The sequence below is a fragment of the Bombina bombina genome, chromosome 1 (genome assembly GCF_027579735.1).
Source record: "Bombina bombina isolate aBomBom1 chromosome 1, aBomBom1.pri, whole genome shotgun sequence".
In the NCBI taxonomy this organism is placed as follows: Eukaryota; Metazoa; Chordata; class Amphibia; order Anura; family Bombinatoridae; genus Bombina; species Bombina bombina.
Genome location: NC_069499.1, coordinates 924,071,108 through 924,096,010, shown reverse-complemented (window position 1 = coordinate 924,096,010; position 24,903 = coordinate 924,071,108). Strand labels below are relative to the sequence as shown.

Sequence of the window (24,903 nt, the reverse complement as noted above, 5' to 3'; positions counted from 1 at the left end):
TTGTGTGGGCGTTAAAGGTTGTGACACTTGGGGAGAATTGGATGGAATATCCTGATTCTCTTGAGAAACATCCTTAGGCACACTTTCTTAACCTAATATATGGTCTTTACAATGTAAGACCTTAACAGTACAAGTGTTACACAATGTTAAAGGGGGTTGAACAATAGCTTCTAAATACATAGAACAATGAGATTCCTCAATGTCAGACATGTTGAACAGACTAGTAATAACCACAAAAGTCGTTTAAACATTTATTGCATTAAACTTTAGAAAAAATGTGTACTGCGCCTTTAAGAAAGAAAAAGTGAACAATTTTTACAAAAATTCTCAAATAACGTTAAATTATCTTTAAATTTAACTAAAAATCGTTGGTTAATCCAAAAATTACTGCACCCAGAAGCAAGGGCAGAAATAAGGCTCTAAAGTACTTATATCAACAACAAGTCATTTTATAGACAAAAATACCCTCTGCACCTCGCCACAGCTCTGATGTGGCGCCTACCAGCCCTCCAGGGTACTTCGAAATAACTTTCCAACACTTCAGACCAGCTTGCATAATCCAGGAACACCGGAGTTACTGCTTGCTGCTGCCTAGCCTGAAGGAAGTGCGCATCTGAGTGTGCGAAAATAAGCCCTGCCCCTTAAGGTCGATGCCGGAGTAGGCCTAAACACAACTGCATGGGGAAGCGGTTTCACACCTAAGTTAAACAGCTAATGTCTGTCTTATAACCCCTCAAATGCCAGTAAGCAAACATATGAATGCCACAAAATAATAAACGTTATGTATCGTTTTTCTTTGAATGCCCATAGTGTCACACAATGCCCATAAGTCAACCATTAATAAAATCCAGGGATTCCAAAAATACCCTTCATATAAAATAGGATTACTTTTTACCCAATTCCCAGGGAAATAAATGCCAACCAAATCTGATATATCACGTCTCTTCAGAATAAAAAGGCTGCACATACCTTAATGCTGCTTGTAGCATGAAACTTGTCTCCACACTGAAGAAGTCTCATGGTTACCTTCAGAAATCTTGTGGGAACCAGCATGGATCTTAGTTACAACTGCTAAGATCATCCTCAGGGCAGAAATCTTCTTCCATATCCCCTGAGGAAAATAGTACTCACCGGTACCATTTAAAATAACAAACTTCTTGATTGAAGAAACTAAAACTAACACCTCACTTTACCATGTCTTCCTAGTATAACACAGGCAAAGAGAATGACTGGAGGTGGAGGGGCTATATATACAGCTCTGCTGTGGTGCTCTTTGCCACTTCCTGTTAGCAGGAGGTTAATATCCCACAAGGATGAAATCCGTGGACTCGTCATAACTTTGTAAAAGAAAAACTTATTGTCTCTAATTTTTAAAACTAAACTTTTTTTACTTTTTGAAGCAAGGGAATAGATAGTAACACACAAACTCTCCGGACAACCTCTACACCTCAGCTTAGCTCTGCTGAGGTGCCTACATGACCTGTTGATACCAGATAGAATTCCCTTTAGTAGAAGCAATCCGGACTCGTCATGAATCACAGTGAAAAGCTGTCCGGATTAGTCTTAAGCGCTTATCTTGCGCTTCCCTGCGTCTGAAAACTCAGCTAACTGCCTAGTCACATCTCCGGTCCGGAAGTGAAGGATAAAAGGCGCGCAACAGTAATTGTCACAGCAGCTAGCCCCGCCCATCGTGGGAATCTTAACAAATTAACCTCCCGGTCGGCAAAAACATAATTTATGCTTACCTGATAAATTCCTTTCTTCTGTAGTGTGATCAGTCCACGGGTCATCATTACTTCTGGGATATTAACTGCTCCCCTACAGGAAGTGCAAGAGGATTCACCCAGCAGAGCTGCATATAGCTCCTCCCCTCTACGTCACTCCCAGTCATTCGACCAAGGACCAACGAGAAAGGAAAAGCCAAGGGTGAAGTGGTGACTGGAGTATAAATTAAAAAATATTTACCTGCCTTAAAAACAGGGCGGGCCGTGGACTGATCACACTACAGAAGAAAGGAATTTATCAGGTAAGCATAAATTATGTTTTCTTCTGTTAAGTGTGATCAGTCCACGGGTCATCATTACTTCTGGGATACCAATACCAAAGCAAAAGTACACGGATGACGGGAGGGATAGGCAGACTCTTTATACAGAAGGAACCACTGCCTGAAGAACCTTTCTCCCAAAAATAGCCTCCGATGAAGCAAAGGTGTCAAATTTGTAAAATTTGGAAAAAGTATGAAGCGAAGACCAAGTTGCAGCCTTGCAAATCTGTTCAACAGAGGCCTCATTCTTGAAGGCCCAAGTGGAAGCCACAGCTCTAGTAGAATGAGCTGTAATTCTTTCAGGGGGCTGCTGTCCAGCAGTCTCATAAGCTAAACGAATTATGCTACGAAGCCAAAAAGAAAGAGAGGTAGCGGAAGCTTTTTGACCTCTCCTCTGCCCAGAGTAAATGACAAACAGAGAAGACGTTTGTCGGAATTCCTTAGTTGCCTGCAAGTAAAATTTTAGAGCCCGGACTACATCCAGGTTGTGCAGTAGACGTTCCTTCTTTGAAGAAGGATTTGGGCATAAAGAAGGAACAACAATCTCTTGATTGATATTCCTGTTAGTAACTACCTTAGGTAAGAACCCAGGTTTAGTACGCAGGACTACCTTATCCGAATGAAAAATCAAATAAGGAGAATCACAATGTAAGGCTGATAATTCAGAGACTCTTCGAGCCGAGGAAATAGCCATTAAAAATAGAACTTTCCAAGATAACAACTTTATATCAATGGAATGAAGGGGTTCAAACGGAACGCCCTGTAAAACATTAAGAACAAGGTTTAAACTCCATGGTGGAGCAACAGTTTTAAACACAGGCTTAATCCTGGCCAAAGCCTGAAAAAAAGCCTGGACGTCAGGAACTTCTGACAGACGTTTGTGTAACAGAATGGACAGAGCTGAGATCTGTCCCTTTAATGAACTAGCAGAAAAACCCTTTTCTAAACCTTCTTGTAGAAAAGACAATATCCTAGGAATCCTCACCTTACTCCAAGAGTAACCTTTGGATTCACACCAATGTAGGTATTTACGCCATATCTTATGGTAAATCTTTCTGGTAACAGGTTTCCTAGTCTGTATTAAGGTACTAATAACGGACTCAGAAAACCCACGTCTTGATAAAATTAAGCGTTCAATTTCCAAGCAGTCAGCTTCAGAGAAGTTAGATTTTGATGTTTGAAGGGACCCTGTATCAGAAGGTCTTGTTTCAGAGGTAGAGACCAAGGCGGACAGGATGACATGTCCACCAGGTCTGCATACCAAGTCCTGCGTGGCCACGCAGGTGCTATTATAATCACTGATGCTCTCTCTTGTTTGATTCTGGCTATCAATCGAGGAAGCAACGGGAAGGGTGGAAACACGTAAGCCATCCTGAAGTCCCAAGGTGCTGTCAGAGCATCTATCAGGACTGCTCCTGGATCCCTGGATCTGGACCCGTAACGAGGAAGCTTGGCGTTCTGTCGAGACGCCATGAGATCTATCTCTGGTTTGCCCCAACGTCGAAGTATTTGGGCAAAGACCTCCGGATGAAGTTCCCACTCCCCCGGATGAAAAGTCTGACGACTTAAGAAATCCGCCTCCCAGTTCTCCACTCCCGGGATGTGGATTGCTGACAGGTGGCAAGAGTGAGACTCTGCCCAGCGAATTATCTTTGATACTTCCATCATAGCTAGGGAGCTTCTTGTCCCTCCCTGATGGTTGATGTAAGCTACAGTCGTGATGTTGTCCGACTGAAACCTGATGAACCCCCGAGTTGTCAACTGGGGCCAAGCCAGGAGGGCATTGAGAACTGCTCTCAATTCCAGAATGTTTATTGGCAGGAGACTCTCCTCCTGACTCCATAGTCCCTGAGCCTTCAGGGAATTCCAGACGGCACCCCAACCTAGAAGGCTGGCGTCTGTTGTTACAATTGTCCAGTCTGGTCTGCTGAATGGCATCCCCCTGGACAGGTGTGGCCGAGAAAGCCACCATAGAAGAGAATTTCTGGTCTCTTGATCCAGATTCAGAGAAGGGGATAAGTCTGAGTAATCCCCATTCCACTGACCTAGCATGCACAGTTGCAGTGGTCTGAGGTGTAAGCGTGCAAAGGGTACTATGTCCATTGCCGCTACCATTAAGCCGATTACCTCCATACATTGAGTCACTGACGGGTGTTGAATGGAATGAAGAGTGCGGCAAGCACTTTGAAGTCTTGATAGCCTGTCCTCTGTCAGGTAAATCTTCATTTCTACAGAATCTATAAGAGTCCCCAGGAAGGGAACTCTTGTGAGTGGAACGAGTGAACTTTTCTTTTCGTTCACCTTCCATCCATGTGACCTTAGAAATGCCAGCACTAACTCTGTATGAGATTTGGCAGTTTGAAAGCTTGAAGCTTGTATCAGAATGTCGTCTAGGTATGGAGCTACCGAGATTCCCCGCGGTCTTAGTACCGCCAGAAGAGCACCCAGAACCTTTGTGAAGATTCTTGGCGCTGTAGCCAATCCGAATGGAAGAGCCACAAACTGGTAATGCCTGTCTAGGAAGGCAAACCTTAGGTACCGGTAATGATCTTTGTGAATCGGTATGTGCAGGTAAGCATCTTTTAAATCTACAGTGGTCATGTACTGACCCTCTTGGATCATAGGTAAAATTGTCCGAATAGTCTCCATCTTGAACGATGGAACTCTTAGGAATTTGTTTAGGATCTTTAAGTCCAGGATTGGTCTGAAAGTTCCCTCTTTTTTGGGAACCACAAACAGATTTGAGTAAAACCCCTGTCCCTGTTCCGATCGTGGAACTGGATGGATTACTCCCATTAACAAGAGCTCTTGTACGCAGCGTAGAAAAGCCTCTTTCTTTGTCTGGATTGTTGACAATCTTGACAGATGAAATCTCTCTCTTGGAGGAGAGTATTTGAAGTCCAGAAGGTATCCCTGAGATATTATCTCTAGCGCCCAGGGATCCTGAACATCTCTTGCCCAAGCCTGGGCGAAGAGAGAAAGTCTGCCCCCCACTAGATCCGATTCCGGATCGGGGGCCCTCAATTCATGCTGTTTTGGGGGCAGCAGCAGGTTTCCTAGTCTGCTTGCCCTTGTTCCAGGACTGGTTAGGTTTCCAGCCTTGTCTGTAGCGAGCAACAGCTCCTTCCTGTTTTGGTGCAGAGGAAGTTGATGCTGCTCCTGCTTTGAAATTACGAAAGGAACGAAAACTAGACTGTCTAGTCTTGGCTTTGGCTTTGTCCTGAGGCAGGGCATGGCCTTTACCTCCTGTAATGTCAGCGATAATCTCTTTCAACCCGGGCCCGAATAAGGTCTGCCCTTTGAAAGGTATATTAAGCAATTTAGACTTAGAAGTAACATCAGCTGACCAGGATTTTAGCCACAGCGCCCTGCGTGCCTGAATGGCGAATCCTGAATTCTTCGCCGTAAGTTTAGTAAGATGTACTACGGCCTCCGAAATGAATGAATTAGCTAGTTTAAGGACTCTAAGCCTGTCCGTAATGTCGTCCAGAGTAGCTGAACCAATGTTCTCTTCCAGAGACTCAATCCAGAATGCCGCTGCAGCCGTGATCGGCGCAATGCATGCAAGGGGTTGCAATATAAAACCTTGTTGAACAAACATTTTCTTAAGGTAACCCTCTAACTTTTTATCCATTGGATCTGAAAAAGCACAGCTATCCTCCACCGGGATAGTGGTACGCTTAGCTAAAGTAGAAACTGCTCCCTCCACCTTAGGGACCGTTTGCCATAAGTCCCTTGTGGTGGCGTCTATTGGAAACATTTTTCTAAATATCGGAGGGGGTGAGAACGGCACACCGGGTCTATCCCACTCCTTAGTAACAATTTCAGTAAGTCTCTTAGGTATAGGAAAAACCTCAGTACTCGTCGGTACCGCAAAATATTTATCCAACCTACACATTTTCTCTGGTATTGCAACTGTGTTACAATCATTCAGAGCCGCTAACACCTCCCCTAGTAATACACGGAGGTTTTCCAGTTTAAATTTAAAATTTGAAATATCTGAATCCAGTCTGTTTGGATCAGAACCGTCACCCACAGAATGAAGTTCTCCGTCCTCATGTTCTGCCACCTGTGACGCAGTGTCTGACATGGCCCTAATATTATCAGCGCACTCTGTTCTCACCCCAGAGTGATCACGCTTACCTTTTAGTTCTGGTAATTTAGCCAAAACTTCAGTCATAACAGTAGCCATATCCTGTAATGTGATTTGTAATGGCCGCCCAGCTGTACTCGGCGCTACAATATCACGCACCTCCCTCTGAGCGGGAGATGTAGGTACTGACACGTGAGGCGAGTTAGTCGGCATAACTCTTTCCTCGTTGTTTGGTGAAATTTGTTCAATTTGTACAGATTGATTTTTATTTAAAGTAGCATCAATACAGTTAGTACATAAATTTCTATTGGGCTCCACTTTGGCATTGCAACAAATGACACAGGTATCATCTTCTGAATCAGACATGTTTAACACACTAGCAAATAAACTTGCAACTTGGAAATACAATTCAAATAGAATAATATTAAAACGTACTGTGCCTTTAAGAAGCACAGAAGATCTATGACAGTTAAAAATTAATAAATTGAAACAGTTATAGCCTCAATCCTTGTAAACAACACAACTTTAGCAAAGGTTTAATCCCATTAGCAAAGATAACAATTTCTGAAAGCAGGAAACAAATTACAGAATAAAAGTTTTTATTTCAGTCAAACTATAATTCTCACAGCTCTGCTGAGAGAAATTACCTCCCTCAAAATAAGTTTTGAAGACCCCTGAGCTCTGTAGAGATGAACCAGATCATGCAGGGAATACAATGAGTTGCTGACTGAAATATTTGATGCATAGTAAAAGCGCCCCTCCCCCACACACACAGCAGTGAGGGAGAACAGAAACTGACAGAAAAAAACAGATTTAAGCAACTGCCAAGTGGAAAAATGGTGCCCAAACATTTATTCACTCAGTACCTCAGCAAATGAAAACGATTTTACATTCCAGCAAAAACGTTAAACATAATCTCTAGTTATTAAACAGCTTTATGTCCTTCTTACAGTGTAATTCTAGTGAAGTACCATTCTCCCAGAATACTGAAGTGTAAAGTATACATACATGACATTATATCGGTATGGCAGGATTTTCTCATCAATTCCATTGTCAGAAAATAAAAACTGCTACATACCTCTATGCAGATTCATCTGCCCGCTGTCCCCTGATCTGAAGTTTACCTCACTCCTCAGATGGCCGAGAACAGCAATATGATCTTAACTACTCCGGCTAAAATCATAGCAAAACTCTGGTAGATTCGTCCTCAAACTCTGCCAGAGAGGTAATAACACACTCCGGTGCTATTTTAAAATAACAAACTTTTGATTGAAGATATAAAACTAAGTATAATCACCATAGTCCTCTCACACGACCTATCTAGTTGCTGGGTGCAAGAGAATGACTGGGAGTGACGTAGAGGGGAGGAGCTATATGCAGCTCTGCTGGGTGAATCCTCTTGCACTTCCTGTAGGGGAGCAGTTAATATCCCAGAAGTAATGATGACCCGTGGACTGATCACACTTAACAGAAGAAATAGCTCTTTCATTCAAACCGCCGGAAGTAGTAACATCACACCAAACATGAGCCCGTTAAACTCCTCAGCCCCAGTGCCTCATATAACGAATACTGCCTTTTGTGAATATGTTCCCCCAAACATATAGGGGAAATTCCTGTGTCCCAGTATTAAAAGAAATACAGTGTCCAATCTTTCCTGCCTTTAGGCCAGAAAAAATAAAGTCAGCACTTACCTCATAGATCTTCCAGGCAGCAAGGCAGCTCACTAGGTTTGAGAGGTCTTCTCCCTCGCATGGACCTGTAGAAAAAGGAGATAAAGACAAAGAAATCTTACTCAGGCTTTCAGTATTAGGGCAGCAATAACTACATGGGAGGCACAGTGAGAATTGTACCCCACAAGTTCCCATTGCTTGAAAGCCACCACTGCTCTACTGAAGAGACTGATATGGACTACCGCTACACCCTTGGACAAAACAGAAAAATCTCTCACTACTGAAAAATAATAAAACCTTGCTTGAAGAATCTTCTTTCTAACACCTAAACTTTACCACTTGCTTGCTCTAACGTAGGCAAAGAGAATGACTGGGGTTGGAGGGAAAGGATGTCATATTTAACAGCTTTGCTGCTCTTTGTCGCCTCCTGCTGCCAAAAGTAATTAGATGGTACGTGGACTCATCGTGTCATTAGAAAGAAATTATCTCCTTGCATCTCCGGACTCCAACTTTAATCCATGCTCTCACTGAGAGGCTGACAGGACTACTTAAAACTCTAGTCCCATCTCGAAGAGTACTACCCTCCATAAGAGACAACTCCAAAATCTTCTGACACATCTCTGCCAATCTCCTGTGACAAAAGGCAAAGAATGACTGGGGTTATGAGGAAGTGGGGGAGGTATTTAAGACTTTGGCTGGGGTGTCTGTGCCTCCTCCTAGTGGCCTGGTTCAGTATTTCCCACAAGTAAGGAATGCAGCTGTGGACTCTTCCCATATTAAGGAAATGTACCTTTTCGCCGCAATATACTTTTTACATTTTATTAGTTTCCAAACCCATTCCGTAGGTAACGTTGCAGGTTGTCCAATCTGAGCTGACAAAACAGGTTGGAACATGGCGGCACTTGGGCGCAATGCGCATTGCAATCTCTCTCAACATCAGATGTCACTCGCTTTATGTCTCTGCTTCAGATGTGCTGTCAAGGTAAGTTATGTCCGCAGAGAGAATCTACCTAGTATTAAACAAGCAATTTAAATTTTATTGCAATAAAATATTATTAAGTTATTATTGATTTAGACGCTTCAAATGCACGTGCGCAGGAGGACTAAATTATGTAATGATATGCAAAAAGTTGACATCGGATAGGTTATGTTATAACATGTACTGCCCATATTTGAGGGCTGGATTTAGTTTTGCTATCGAAGTAAAACAAAATTTATGCTTACCTGATAAATTTATTTCTCTTGTGGTGTATCCAGTCCACGGATTCATCCATTACTTGTGGGATATTCTCCTTCCCAACAGGAAGCTGCAAGAGGATCACCCACAGCAGAGCTGTCTATATAGCTCCTCCCCTAACTGCCACCCTCAGTCATTCAACCGAAGACAAGCAAGAGAAAGGAGAAACTATAGGGTGCAGTGGTGACTGTAGTTTAAAAAATAAATAACACCTGCCTTAAAATGACAGGGCGGGCCGTGGACTGGATACACCACAAGAGAAATAAATTTATCAGGTAAGCATAAATTTTGTTTTCTCTTGTAAGGTGTATCCAGTCCACGGATTCATCCATTACTTGTGGGATACCAATACCAAAGCTATAGGACACGGATGAAGGGAGGGACAAGGCAGGCGCTTAAACGAAGGGCACCACTGCCTGTAAGACCTTTCTCCCAAAAACAGCCTCCGAAGAAGCAAAAGTATCAAATTTATAGAATTTGGAAAAAGTCGCCGCCTTACAAATCTGTTCAACAGAAGCCTCATTTTTAAAAGCCCATGTAGAAGCTACTGCTCTAGTGGAATGAGCTGTAATTCTCTCAGGAGGCTGCTGGCCAGCAGTCTCGTAAGCTAAGCGGATTATGCTTCTTAACCAAAAAGAAAGAGAAGTTGCCGAAGCCTTTTGGCCTCTCCTCTGTCCAGAGTAGACAACAAACAATACAGATGTTTGACGAAAATCTTTAGTGGCTTGTAAAAAGAATTTTAAAGCACGGACCACATCAAGATTGTGTAATAGACGTTCCTTCTTTGAAGAAGGATTAGGACAAAGTGAAGGAACAACAATCTCCTGATTGATATTCTTATTAGATACCACCTTAGGAAGAAACCCAGGTTTGGTACGCAACACTACCTTATCATCATGGAAAATGAGATAAGGAGAATCACATTGTAAAGTCGATAACTCCGAAATTCGTCGAGCCGAGGAGATAGCTACCAAAAACAGAACTTTCCAAGACAACAGCTTGATATCTATGGAATGCAAGGGTTCAAACGGAACCCCTTGAAGAACTAAATTTAGACTCCATGGCGGAGCCACAGGTTTAAACACAGGCTTGATTTGAACTAAAGCCTGACAAAACGCCTGAACGTCTGGAGTATTAGCGAGACGCTTGTGCAAAAGAATAGACAGAGCAGAAATCTGTCCCTGTAAGGAACTAGCCGACAATCCCTTCTCCAATCCTTCTTGGAGAAAAGATAATATTCTAGGAATCCTGACCTTACTCCATGAGTAACCCTTGGATTCACACCAATGAAGATATTTACACCATATCTTATGATAGATTTTCCTGGTAACCGGCTTTCGAGCCTGAATTAAAGTATCAATGACCGATTCAGAGAAACCACGCTTTGATAAAATCAAGCGTTCAATCTCCAAGCAGTCAGACGCAGAGAAATTAGGTTTGGATGGTTGAAAGGACCCTGAAGTAGAAGGTCCTGCCTCAGCAGTAGGGTCCATGGTGGACAGGATGACATGTTCACCAGGTCTGCATACCAAGTCCTGCGTGGCCACGCAGGTGCTATAAAAAAATCACTGAAGCTCTCTCCTGCCTGATCTTGGCAATCAGACGAGGGAGCAGAGGAAACAATGAAAACACATAAGCCAGGTTGAAGGACCAAGGCGCTGCTAGAGCATCTATCAGCGTTGCCTTGGGGTCCCTGGACCTGGTCCCGTAACAAGGAAGCTTGGCGTTCTGGCGAGACGCCATGAGATTCAGTTCTGGTTTGCCCCAAAGTTGAATCAACTGAGCAAATATCTCCGGATGGAGTTCCCATTCTCCCAGATGAAAAGTCTGCCGACTTAGAAAATCCGCCTCCCAGTTCTCGACACCTGGGATATGTATAGCTGATAGATGGCAAGAGTGAACCTCTGCCCATAGAATTATCTTTGAAACCTCCAACATTGCTAGGGAACTCCTTGTTCCCCCCTGATGGTTGATGTAGGCTACAGTCGTGATATGGTCCGACTGAAATCTGATGAACCTGACCCCAGCTAGCTGAGGCCGCGCCTGAAGAGCATTGAAAATCGCTCTTAGTTCCAGAATGTTTATCAAAAGGAGTGCCTCCTCCTGAGTCCATGAGCCCTGAGCCTTCAGGGAGTTCCAGACTGCACCCCAGCCCAGAAGGCTGGCATCTGTCGTTACTATAGTCCAATTGGCCTGCGGAAGCTCGTCCCCTTGGTCAGATGGACCTGACATAGCCACCAGAGAAGAGAATCCCTGGTTTCTTGATCCAGATTTAGTAGAGGGGACAAATCTGTGTAATCCCCATTCCACTGACTGAGCATACAAAGTTGCAGTGGTCTGAGATGTAGGCGGGCAAACGGTACTATGTTCATTGCCGCTACCATTAAACCGATTACTTCCATACACTGAGCCACTGAAGGACGAGAAGTGGAATAAAGAACACGGCAAGAGTCTAAAAGTTTTGACAATCTGGCCTCCGTTAGGTAAATCTTCATTTCTACTGAATCTAACAGAGTCCCTAGGAATGAAACTCTTGTTAGAGGTGATAGAGAACACTCTGCTTCGTTCACCTTCCACCCATAGGACCTCAGAAATGCCAGAACAATGTCCGTATGGGACCTTGCGATTTGAAAAGTCGACGCTTGTATCAGAATGTCGTCTAAGTAAGGGGCTACTGCTATACCCCACGGCCTTAGAACCGCCAGAAGGGACCCTAGAACCTTCGTGAAGATTCTTGGTGCCGTGGCCAACCCGAAGGGAAGAGCCACAAACTGGTAGTGCCTGTCTAGAAAGGCAAACCTGAGAAAACAATGATGATCTTTGTGTATCGGGATGTGAAGATAAGCATCCTTTAAGTCTATGGTAGTCATATATTGACCCTCCTGGATCATAGGAAGGATGGTTCGAATAGTCTCCATCTTGAAGGATGGGACTCTGAGAAATTTGTTTAAGATCTTGAGATCTAAGATTGGTCTGAATGTTCCCTCTTTCTTGGGAACCACAAACAGATTTGAATAGAAGCCCTGCCCCTGTTCCTCCTTTGGAACTGGATGGATCACTCCCATAACTAGGAGGTCTCGAACACAATGTAAGAATGCCTCTCTCTTTATCTGGTTTACAGATAACAGAGATGAAATCTCCCTTTTGGGGGAGAGGTTTTGAATTCCAGAAAATAACCCTTGGACACAATTTCCAATGCCCAGGGATCCTGGACATCTCTTGTCCAAGCCTGGGCGAAGAGAGAGAGAGTCTGCCCCCTACTAGATCCGTTTCCGGATCGGGGGCTGCTCCTTCATTCTGTCTTAGAGGCAGCAGCAGGCTTTTTGGCCTGTTGCCCCTTGTTCAAAAGCCTGGTTAGGTCTCCAGACCGGTTTAGACTGGGCAAAAGTTCCCTCTTGCTTTGTGTTAGAGGAAGTTGAAGCTGCGCCACTCTTGAAGTTTCGAAAGGGCCGATAACTAGACTGTTTGGTCCTTATTTTGTTGTACCTGTTCTTGAGGAAGGGCGTGACCTTTTCCTCCAGTGATGTCAGAAATGATCTCCTTCAGTCCAGGCCCGAATAGGGTCTGTCCTATGAAGGGAATATTGAGAAGTTTAGACTTTGAAGTCACGTCAGCTGACCAGGATTTAAGCCATAGCGCCCTACACGCTTGAATAGCAAAACTTGATTTTTTAGCCGTTAGCTTAGTTAAATGAACAACGGCGTCAGAAACAAATGAATTGGCTAGCTTAAGGGCCCTAAGCTTGTCAATAATATCTTCCAACGGGGTTTCAACCTGTAGAGCCTCCTCTAGAGACTCAAACCAGAAAGTCGCAGCAGCAGTGACTGGGGCAATGCATGCAAGAGGCTGGAGAATAAAACCTTGTTGAATAAAAATTTTCTTAAGGTAACCCTCTAATTTTTTGTCCATTGGATCTAGAAAAGCACAACTGTCCTCGACAGGGATAGTGGTACGCTTGGCTAGAGTAGAAACGACTCCCTCCACCTTAGGGACCGTCTGCCACAAGTCCCGTGTAGTGGCATCTATAGGAAACATCTTTTTAAAAGGGGGAGAGAACGGTACACCTGATCTATCCCATTCCTTAGTAATAATTTCAGAAAACCTCTTAGGGATTGGAAAAACATCAGTGTAAGTAGGTACTGCATAGTATTTATCCAATCTACATAATTTCTCTGGGACTACAATAGCGTCACAGTCGTCCAGAGTTGCTAAAACCTCCCTGAGCAATATGCGGAGGAGCTCAAGCTTAAATTTAAATGTAGACATATTAGAATCAGGATGAAGCATCTTCCCCGAATCAGAAAAATCACCCACAGATTGAAGCTCCCCTGCTTCAGCACATTGTGAGGGGGTATCAGACATAGCCACTAAAGCGTCAGAGAGCTCTGTATTTATTCTAGTCCCAGAGCTGTCTCGCTTTCCTTGCAATCCTGGCAGTTTAGATAATACCTTTTGTAAGAGTATGATTCATAACTGCCGCCATGTCTTGTAAGGTATACGCAATGGGCGCGCTAGATGTACTTGGCGTCCCCTGAGCGGGAGTTATAGGTTCTGACACGTGGGGAGAGTTAGACGGCATAACTTCCTCCTTGTCAATTTCTTCTGGTGATAAATTTTTTAAAGCCAGAATACAGTCTTTGTAATCTATAGTAAAATCAGTGCATTTGGTACACATTCTAAGAGGGGGTTACACAATGGCTTCTAAACATAATGAACAATGAGTTTCCTCTATGTCAGACATGTTTAAACAGACTGGTAATGAGACCAGCAAGCTTGGAAAACAATTTAATAACTGAACAAGCAAAAAATAAAAATGGTACTGTGCCTTTAAGAGAAAAAATCAATCACATTAACTGCAAAACAGTGAAAATAGCAGTAAAATTTACGAAATTTTTACAGTGTGTATAATAGACAGAAATAACATTGCACCCACTTGCAAATGGATGATTAACCCCTTAGTTTCAAAACCGGATCAAAAAAACGATATAACCATTTTTAAACAGTCATAACCAACTGCCACAGCTCTACTGTGGCTCCTACCTGCCCATATGACGACTTTGGAAGGCACAAAAACCCTTTAGAGAGGTTCTATAGGTTCAGGGGACTCCTTCAGGGAAGCTGGATGTCTCAAGCTGCAAAAACTACTGCGCAATTAAGGAGCGAAAATAGGCCCCTCCCAACATGTACACACAGTGAGAGGGCCTTAAAAAACTATCCCTAGGCAAAATCTAGTCAGCCATGTGGAAAAACTGGGCCCCAGAACAAAGTTTTATCACAATTTGTAAAAAAACAAAACAAAAAAAAATGTTTATACACATCAAGCAAACGTTATATCTATTAAATAATGAGTAAATAACAAAAATATTACCCTTTACAGCAAGCATGATGCCAGTCGTTATTAAATCACTGTAATCAGGCTTACCTTACATAAATCAGGCACTGTCAGCATTTTCTACCTTATCTCTCTAGAAAATTTAAAACTGCACATACCTCAGAGCAGGTAATCCTGCACGCTACTCCCCCAGCTGAAGTTACCCATCTCTTCAGTTATGTGTGAGAACAGCAGTGGATCTTAGTTACAAACCGCTAAGATCATCAAAAACCTCAGGCAGACTCTTCTTCAACTTTCTGCCTGAGGCTAAAATAGTACAACTCCGGTACCATTTGAAAAAAATAAACTTTTGATTGAAGATAAACTACATTAATGCACCACATCTCTCTAGCTACTTCCCTTGTCGAGATCTGCAAGAGAATGACTGGGGGTGGCAGTTAGGGGAGGAGCCATATAGACAGCTCTGCTGTGGGTGATCCTCTTGCAGCTTCCTGTTGGGAAGGAGAATATCCCACAAGTAATGGATGAATCCGTGGACTGGATACACCTTACAAGAGAAAATAAAATTAGATATTATAACGTAATGCAGCATCGTTTGAGAAAAAAGAGTAGGTCAGTTATTTTATATTTATGTATATTATATGATATTTGTGGTCTGTTTGTAAAACCAAAAAAAAAAAAATTAGTTAGAAATCCTTTAAGGGACACCACATTAACCCCAAATTCCTTCCGGCACCACCCCAGATCAACTATGCTGTCATCACCCAAGAACTTTGGATAAGGGTGTTTTGGGGAACCCCAATTCTTTTAACCAAAGAAAAACGCTGACAATGGTGGGATAACGCACTACCTCTATTGGAGGACTATTCCAGGCATCCAATACACCTCATAAGTGTATCATAAATCACAAACAACCATAAAAACTATTTTTTAAAGTACCCCAAAGTGTTAAAAACCTGCTAAAATAAGGTGTATGTTGTAAAAATATTTGCCCCCAGACTATGTGACGCATGTGCACATGTTCATACTAACAGCCTGAGAGCTATGCGTACTACCCTGTCAGCAATGGTGTCCACTGTGTTTACCAAAGCTTCAGCAAATTGCCAAGGACCTAAAATTGGGGATTGGTGGACAAGTCCACATTTTACCTGGGGAGAGCTGTGGATTCCACAAGGAGAAGCTCACTAGGCAAGGGAATTGGCAGACAAGTCCACATGTCACCTGAGGGGCCTGTGGCATTTCTCACTGACAACTCCTTGTCTAACCCTCTGACTGACAAGGTACTGAGAGGAGGAAATTGGTCTCAGAACGGTTAGAGAACCAATCAACAATGAGAAGATCCGCAATTCGCTTTCACATCCCTCCTCATCAAGGAGGCAAAAGAAAATTACTGAGAAATTACTGAGATTATCGGGTAGTGGGAGTAAGTTAAAACTCTAGTGTGATGGGGTATCTTGTCTCCAAGTGGTAACCAGAAAACCCACAAGTGATGATTTGTGGACTCTCAAACATCAAATGGGGAAAAAAAAAAAGTTCTTCAAAGTCTTATGTGTTACCTGGACTGTTGGCAGACTCTTCAGCTGTCATCTGCATGAGCAATGCCACTTGCTGACGTTCAGAGAGAGGGTAACCAGCCCGGATTCCAGAAATACCAATACCAAAAAGCAAACCAGATTTCCGATTGGCAGGTTCTTTCTTAATTCGCTTCTTCTCTGGACCTTGCTTTTCTGATTGAGAAAGAGGGAGAAAAAATATTTATTTCAGTACAAATAGACTTAAAATCTACAGCTGTGTAAATACTTCACATTTAAATATCTGCATTTCACGCCAAGACATGCATGCTATACATAATAGGTAAAAAATTACTTGCAATTGTAAACAGTACTTTATGTGTAGACCAGTCAGATTATAAAAACATCTAAAAAGGTTTTTTGACTTGTTTTTTTCACATTTAAAACCATTTTGCTCACATATTTTTCTTATTTAACTAGAACGGTTTGGAACCTCATGCACAAAACATAAATGTGTATCTATATGTGCCATGATAACCTTATGAAGGAATAATCTCAAATTAGCTGATAAACACCCATTATGACCAAATATACATCCCTGACAAATTTTCAGACTTGGTTCAATGAACTTGGTTCAATGATGTGGTAGAGCACAATCATTTCTTTAAGGGTACATATACAGTACAGTATCTGACAAAAGTGAGTACAACCCTCACATTTTTGTAAATATGTTACTATATCTTTTCATGTGACAACACTGAAGAAATGACACTGCTACAATGTAGTGAGTGTACAGCCTGTATAATAGTGTAAATTTGATGTCCCCTCAAAACAACAACACACATCAATTAAAGTCTAAATATAGCTTAAAGGGACATGCAACCCAAAATGTTCCTTTCAAGTTTAAGACAGAACGTGATTTTAAACAACTTTCCAATTTGCTTCTATTATCTTCATTCTCTTGGTATCCTTAGTTTAAAAGCATATCTAGATAGACTCAATAGCAGCAATGCGTTACTGGGAGCTAGATGCGGATTGGTGACCGCACAATAATGTCTCTTCATTAGTTCACCAGCTGTCTTGAGATAGCTTCCAGTAGTACATAGCAGTTCATTAAAAAAAGGATAACAAGAGAATGAAGCAAATTGGATAAAATAAGTACACTGGAAAGTTGTTTAAAATCACAGGCTCTATTTGAATCATGAAAAATAATAAAAAAAATGTTAAAATGGCAAAATGTTATGTGGAGAATGCTGCTAGTATTGTATTTTATATAAAGTTGCTCCAAATTAGGTTTTTGGAGATTTAATACATGCTTGGAATATTATTGAGCACTTAGTCCTGGCTGGTGGCAACCGATAAACATATTCGTGTTGGTGGCACAAAGGGTAATTAATGGTAATTAAAAGTATATGTCAGATTAGAGAGCAGTCCAGTTAACCCTTGTACACACTAAACTAAGTTACAATTGTGCCTAGAGTTGTCTGGTCATGAAAGAACGTACTATAACTAGCTGACCAATGTGTCAGCGAGACATCATAGTAATGATAACCTGGCAGTAATATCTATTTTCATTTGGTTGTGACATTTTTAGCATTTTTGCAATCAATCTATTTAAACAAAAAAAAACATAATTTATGTAAGAACTTACCTGATAAATTCATTTTTTTTCATATTGGCAAGAGTCCATGAGCTAGTGACGTATGGGATATACAATCCTACCAGGAGGGGCAAAGTTTCCCAAACCTCAAAATGCCTATATAGTGGGGTGATAATGAAAGGCGTAAAAAGCATCAACAAAGGAATTTGGAAATAATTGTGCTTTATACAAAAAAATCATAACCACCATAAAAAGGGAGGGCCTCATGGACTCTTGCCAATATGAAAGAAATTAATTTATCAGGTAAATTCTTACATAAATTATGTTTTCTTTCATGTAATTGGCAAGAGTCCATGAGCTAGTGACGTATGGGATAGCAATACCCAAGATGTGGAACTCCACGCAAGAGTCACTAGAGAGGGAGGGACAAAATAAAAACAGCCATTTCGCCGACAATAAATAATCCACAACCCAAATATAAATTTATTCTCAAAAAAAAAAAAAATTTAAATCGTAAGCAGAAGAATCAAACTGAAACAGCTGCCTGAAGAACTTTCCTACCCAAAAGTGCTTCCGAAGAAGCAAATACATCAAAATGGTAGAATTTATTAAATGTATACAAAGAAGACCAACTTGCTGCTTTGCAAATCTGATCAACTGAAGCTTCATTCTAAAAAGACCAAGAAGTGGAAACTGATCTAGTAGAATAAGCTGTAATTCTCTAAGGCGGGGCTATACCCGACTCCAAATAAGCTTGATGAATCAAAAGCTTTAACCAAGATGCCAAAGAAATGGCAGAAGCCTTCTGACCTTTCCTAGAACCAAAAAAGATAACAAATAGACTAGAAGTCTTCCTAAAATCTTTAGTAGCTTCAACATAATATTTCGAAGCTCTTACTACATCCAAAGAATGTAAGGCTCTCTCCAGAGAATTCTTAGGATTAGGACACAAAGAAGGGACAACAATTTCTCTACTAATTTTGTTCACAACTTTAGGTAAAAATTTAAACGAAGTCCACAAAACCGCCTTATCCTGATGAAAAATCAGAAAAGGAGACTCACAAGAAAGAGCAGATAAATAAGAAATTCTTTTAGCAGAAGAGATGGCCAAAAGGCTTTCCAAGAAAGTAATTTAATGTCCAGAGAATGCATATGCTCAAACGGAGGAGCCTGTAAAGCCTTCAAAACCAAATTAAGACTCCAAGGAGGAGAAATTGATTTGATGACAGGCTTGATACGAACCAAAGCCTGTACAAAACAAATATCAGGAAGTTTAGCAATTTTTCTGTGGAACAGAACAGAAAGAGCAGAGATTTGTCCTTCCAAAGAAGTTGCAGACAAACCCTTATCTAAACCATCCTGAAAAAACTGTAAAATTCTACGAATTCTAAAAGAATGCCAAGAGAATTTATGAGAAGAGCACCATGAAATGTAAGTCTTCCAAACTCGATAATAAATCTTTCTAGACACAGATTTACAAGCCTGCAACAAACCTCTATGACTAAGCACTAAGCGTTCAATTTCCATACCATCAAATTTAATGATTTGAAATCCTGATGGAAAAACAAACCTTGAGATATAAGGTCTGACCTTAATGGAAGTGGCCAAGGTTGGCAACTGGAAAACCTTACAAGATCCACATACCAAAACCTGTGCGGCCATGCTGGAGCCATCAGCAGCACAGACATGATGATTTTGAAAAACACTCTTGGAATAACTACTAGAGGCAGAAAAATATAAGCAGGTTGATAACTCCAAGGAAATGTCAATGCATCCACTGCCTCCGCCTGAGGATCCCTGGACCTGGATAGGTACCTGGGAAGTTTCTTGTTTAGATGAGATGCCATCAGATCTATTGCTGGAAGCCCCCACATCTGAACAATTTGAAAAAAACATCTGGGTGAAAAGACCACTCTCCCGGATGTAAAGCTTGATGACTGAGATAATCCGCTTCCCAATTGTCTATACCTGGGATATGGACCGCAGAAAATAGACAGGAGCTGGATTTTGCCCAAGCAAGTATCCAAGATACTTCTTTCATAGCCTGAGGACTGAGAGTCCCACCCTGATTGACATATGCCACAGTTGTGACGTTGACTGTTTGAAAACCAATAAAAGTCTCTCTCTTCAAAATAAGCCAAAACTGAAGAGTTCTGAGAATTGCACGGAGTTCTAAAATATTGATTGGTAATCTCGCCTCTTGAGATTTCCAAACCTCTTGTGCTGTCAGAGATCCCCAGACAGCTTCCCAACCTAAAAGACTCGCATCTGTTGTGATCACGGTCCAGGTTGGATGAACCAAAGAGACCCGTAGAACTAAACAATGGTGATCTAACCACCAAGTCAGAGATAGTTGCATATTGGGATTTAAGGATATTAAATGTGATATCCTAGTATAATCCCTGCACATTAATTCAGCAATAAAAAACTGGAGAGGTCTCATATGAAAACGAGCAAAGGGAGTCTAGTCCGATGCTGCAGTCATGAGACCTAAAACTTCTATGCATATAGCTACTGAGGGAAATAATAGAGACTGAAGGTTCTGACAAGCTGAACCCAATATAAATTGTCTCTTGTCTGATCTGGAAACCTAAAAAAGGTGACCCTGAGGGACTTCCTGTGGGAGGAGCGTGTAACAGGTGCAGCAGGTGTACACGCTTGTACTCTGTGAGAGAGAGCTGGTTTCAACCTACCCCGCCACAAGATTCTCCTATTGCTGGGAGCCAGTAGCCCGCTTGGGGAGAGCAAGTCATCTGCGTCGGAAGTCCCCCGTAACCAAACTTAGCCACCTGGAATCAGCCACCAGTACACACACCGGAACTTTAACTGCAGCTGCAGTAATTGAAAGAAGACACAGCGGAGGTTTGAGCGCCATCAAAAGCCCCTGTAAGCCGTTGCACTGACTGTATTAAGGACAGAATAAAGTTCTTCACTCTGAGCAGCGCACGGCAATCAATCAGCCGTTTCACCCAGAAGCAGACGGGAGGTGTCCTACCTGAGGCCGGATAAGCGGTGAGACAGAGGGGAAGCCGGAACACTTGGATTCAGGACGGCAGACGCGCAGCAGGTCACGCAAGTACAGCCTGTGTAGGCGCTGGAGCATAACGCTTAGGTCTGGGTGCCTGCATGGAAAGTAGATCCTCTCTTTTCTTTTCAGAGTTAATAGCACTGTGTGGAATGGGGGCAGAAGATTTGTGAGTTTGGAGTATAATTGACGGACATTTTAGGCTTACTTGAGTGGTGGGGTAGCAAGGAGACCCTGAGTATCTGTGGAGTATGGGCAGTTATGAGTTTCCTTTTGAAAGAACTTGGTTACATATAGGAGACTAGAGAAGGATACCGTTTTTGTGACAAAAATACAAAAGGAGAGGAGGTCAGCATTCCTGTTTTTTGTGTAATATCAGTACGGAGGAGACTGAATTTATAAAAAAGGGTAATAAGAGGTGAACTGATATGGGCTGTTAAATTCTTCCCTCTATAAGACATTGATACCTACTTCGGAAGCCTCTGAAGGAGAGAACAGGACTATGTTTTAAACTTAGAATTTACAGAAAGAAAAAGAAAGGAAGGGAAAGAAAAAGAAAGGAAGGGAAGGGAAAGAAAAGAAAAGGGAAAAAGGGGGAAAAAAAGAGGCCTATATGTGCACTTTGGGCCTGAAGATAAAAGTGACTTTGAATACCAACAGCCCTTATTGTATCCGTTGACCTAATGATTGCAAACGAACATTGTTGCATGTAACAAGTTGTAACATTTATTGCTTTTTTTCTGTGCTGTTTTTTTTTCAGGCATATCAGAATTGTTTTTGTCGAGATTACTATTTACTATAGCTATTGTTGGGGGTTAAATAACTGATCTGACAAACTGAATTTGCTGGGCAGATTTCCTGGGGTAAGCCTAGATAAAAGGATAAAAGATAGATAAAAGGTACACAACATCGGCAGAATAGGTTTTTTTAAGCATTAGTACATTTTCAAGGGACAAAGGGAAGAAGCAGGAACTATTCGGACAGAAGAGAGGGCATTTTCTGATCATGCTAACTGATGCTGTTGTTTAAACAGAGGTTTAGAAGAAAGAGTATGCACAAGACTGGGAAGCTAGTAAGACTATCAAGGCCAAAGTGTTTATAAAGGGTCATAGGGGAGAGAGGTAAATCAAGATGAACTATAAGTTGAGATAGGGAACTTGGGGAGATTGCACAATATATATATAGTTATTTTTTATTAATTCACTCACATTTCACAAATTTATAGGCTTTAGAAGCCTCACTAAAGATCCCTGAACGGACACCCTTTCACTTGCATAGTTCGTCTATCAGGGCTATAGTTGTTAACGCATCTTGCAGTATTACTAGCAAGTGTTGTACTTGAACCACTCTGGTTTTAAGAGAATGGCTTATTTCACATATATATATATATATATATATATATATATATATATATATATAAATAAATAAAAAAAAGGGCTTTACACTAAGATGACACCAACACTTATTCACATGGAAAGGTATATCCCTAATCTCAAAGTCAGATCGCCCGTGATGCCCCCCAAAAAAGATAAAAAGTCTAAAATAACACAAGAGATAGGGTTGGAGGACATTATGGATACCCAACCGGTAGGCAGTGAGAAACAGCTGACACTCAATCAGCTGGCAAAGATGCTTCTCCCCCAATTTGAATTTGTTAAGAAGGAGATAGCTACCTTATCTAGTGAGATCAGATCATTTTCAAATAGGATACTAGAAGTAGAAGAAAGAATCTCAGTAGTTGAGGATAGACAGAATGCACAAGATTATAATTGGTCGAATTATGAGAATAAAATAAAAATGATGCAAACTAAAATAGAGGACCTGGAGGACAGGTCCCGCAGAAATAATATACGCATAATTGGACTGCCTGAGTCGAGCGAGTATCAAGATCTGGTATCGTTCGCCTCAGTCACTCTACCTCAACTATTAGAGATGCAACCTACAGAAAAAATACAAGTAGAAAGAGCGCACAGAACAGGAATTGTAAGGGAATCTCAAGAAGGCAATCCACGCCCTAGAATGGTGATAGTTAAGTACCTACACTTTCAACATAAATTGCAGATTATGAGACACTATAGAAAGATTCAGGGGTTTAAGATAGGTAAAAATCCAGTTTTTTTGTTCCAAGATTTCTCAAGCGAGAATTCCTCAAAGAGGAAAGTAATGGCACCCTATTGCTCAAGTTTAATTAAGGCTGGAATTCAGGCAAACATGAGGTTTCCAGCCAAAATTTTTATTTTTTCAGAAGGAAATATGACTATACTAAATACAGCAACAGAAGCAAAAAAAAAAACAATTTATGCTTACCTGATAAATTTATTTCTTTTGTGGTGTATCCAGTCCACGGATCATCCATTACTTGTGGGATATTCTCATTCCCAACAGGAAGTTGCAAGAGGACACCCACAGCAGAGCTGTTATATAGCTCCTCCCCTAACTGCCATATCCAGTCATTCGACCGAAAACACGCAGAGAAAGGAGAAACCATAGGGTGTAGTGGTGACTGTAGTTTAAATGAAAAAATTACCTGCCTTAAAATGACAGGGCGGGCCGTGGACTGGATACACCACAAGAGAAATACATTTATCAGGTAAGCATAAATTGTGTTTTCTCTTGTAAGGTGTATCCAGTCCACGGATCATCCATTACTTGTGGGATACCAATACCAAAGCTAAAGTACACGGATGAAGGGAGGGACAAGGCAGGAACTTAAACGGAAGGTACCACTGCCTGTAAAACCTCTCTCCCAAAAATAGCCTCCGAAGAAGCAAAAGTATCAAATTTGTATAATTTGGAAAAAGTATGAAGCGAAGACCAAGTCGCCGCCTTGAAAATCTGTTCAACAGTCACCTCATTTTTAAAGGCCCAAGTGGAAGCCACAGCTCTAGTAGAATGAGCTGTAATTCTTTCAGGAGGCTGCTGTCCAGCAGTCTCATAGGCTAAGCGGATTATGCTTCTTAGCCAAAAAGAAAGAGAGGTTGCCGAAGCCTTATGACCTCTCCTCTGTCCAGAGTAGACAACAAACAAAGCAGATGTTTGACGAAAATCTTTAGTAGCTTGTAAGTAAATCTTTAAAGCACACACCACGTCCAGATTGTGTAATAGACGTTCCTTCTTTGAAGAAGGATTAGGACACAATGATGGAACAACAATCTCTTGATTGATATTCTTGTTAGATACCACCTTAGGTAAAAACCCAGATTTGGTACGCAGGACTACCTTATCCGTATGGAAGATCAGATAAGGAGAATCACATTGTAAAGCAGATAACTCGGAGACTCTACGAGCCGAGGAAATAGCTACCAAAAAAATCTATAGAATGAAGAGGTTCAAACGGAACTCCTTGAAGAACCTTAAGAACCAAATTCCATGGGGGAGCAACAGGTTTAAACACAGGCTTGAATCTAACCAAAGCCTGACAAAATGCCTGAACGTCTGGAACATCTGCCAGACGCTTGTGCAAAAGAATAGACAGAGCAGAAATCTGTCCTTTTAAAGGAACTAGCTGAAAATCCTTTTTCCAAACCATCTTGAAGGATAATATTCTGGGAATCCTGATCTTACTCCATGAGTAACCTTTGGATTCATACCAATAAAGATATTTACGCCATATCTTATGGTAAATTTTCCTGGTAACAGGCTTTCGTGCCTGTATTAAGGTATCAATGACTGACTCGGAGAAGCCACGCTTTGATAAAATCAAGCGTTCAATCTCCAGGCAGTCAGTCTCAGAGAAATTAGATTTGGATGGTTGAAAGGACCCTGACGTAGAAGGTCCTGTCTCAGAGGCAGAGTCCATGGTGGAAAGGATGACATGTCCACCAGATCTGCATACCAGGTCCTGCGTGGCCACGCAGGCGCTATCAAAAACATAATTTATGTAAGAACTTACCTGATAAATTCATTTCTTTCATATTAGCAAGAGTCCATGAGTTAGTGACGTATGGGATATACATTCCTACCAGGAGGGGCAAAGTTTCCCAAACCTTAAAATGCCTATAAATACACCCCTCACCACACCCACAAATCAGTTTAACGAATAGCCAAGAAGTGGGGTGATAAGAAAAAAGTGCGAAAGCATATAAAATAAGGAATTGGAATAATTGTGCTTTATACAAAAAAATCATAACCACCACAAAAAGGGTGGGCCTCATGGACTCTTGCTAATATGAAAGAAATGAATTTATCAGGTAAGTTCTTACATAAATTATGTTTTCTTTTATGTAATTAGCAAGAGTCCATGAGCTAGTGACGTATGGGATAATGACTACCCAAGATGTGGATCTTTCCACGCAAGAGTCACTAGAGAGGGAGGGATAAAATAAAGACAGCCAATTCATGCTGCAAATAATCCACATCCAAAATAAAGTTTAAATGAAAACATAAGCAGA

At 41.5% G+C, this 24,903-nt stretch overlaps 1 protein-coding gene across 3 annotated transcripts in view; it reads right to left on the bottom strand.

Moving 5' to 3' along the window:
* Positions 1-24,903, bottom strand: part of ANKRD11 (ankyrin repeat domain containing 11) — a 1,020,931-nt gene that overhangs the window by 469,432 nt on the left and 526,596 nt on the right. For all 3 annotated transcript variants that reach the window (XM_053690514.1, XM_053691658.1, XM_053691096.1), the window contains exon 5: positions 15,933-16,103. In XM_053690514.1, coding sequence (XP_053546489.1) covers positions 15,933-16,103 — 171 coding nt within the window. The remainder of the gene's footprint in view (positions 1-15,932; positions 16,104-24,903) is intronic.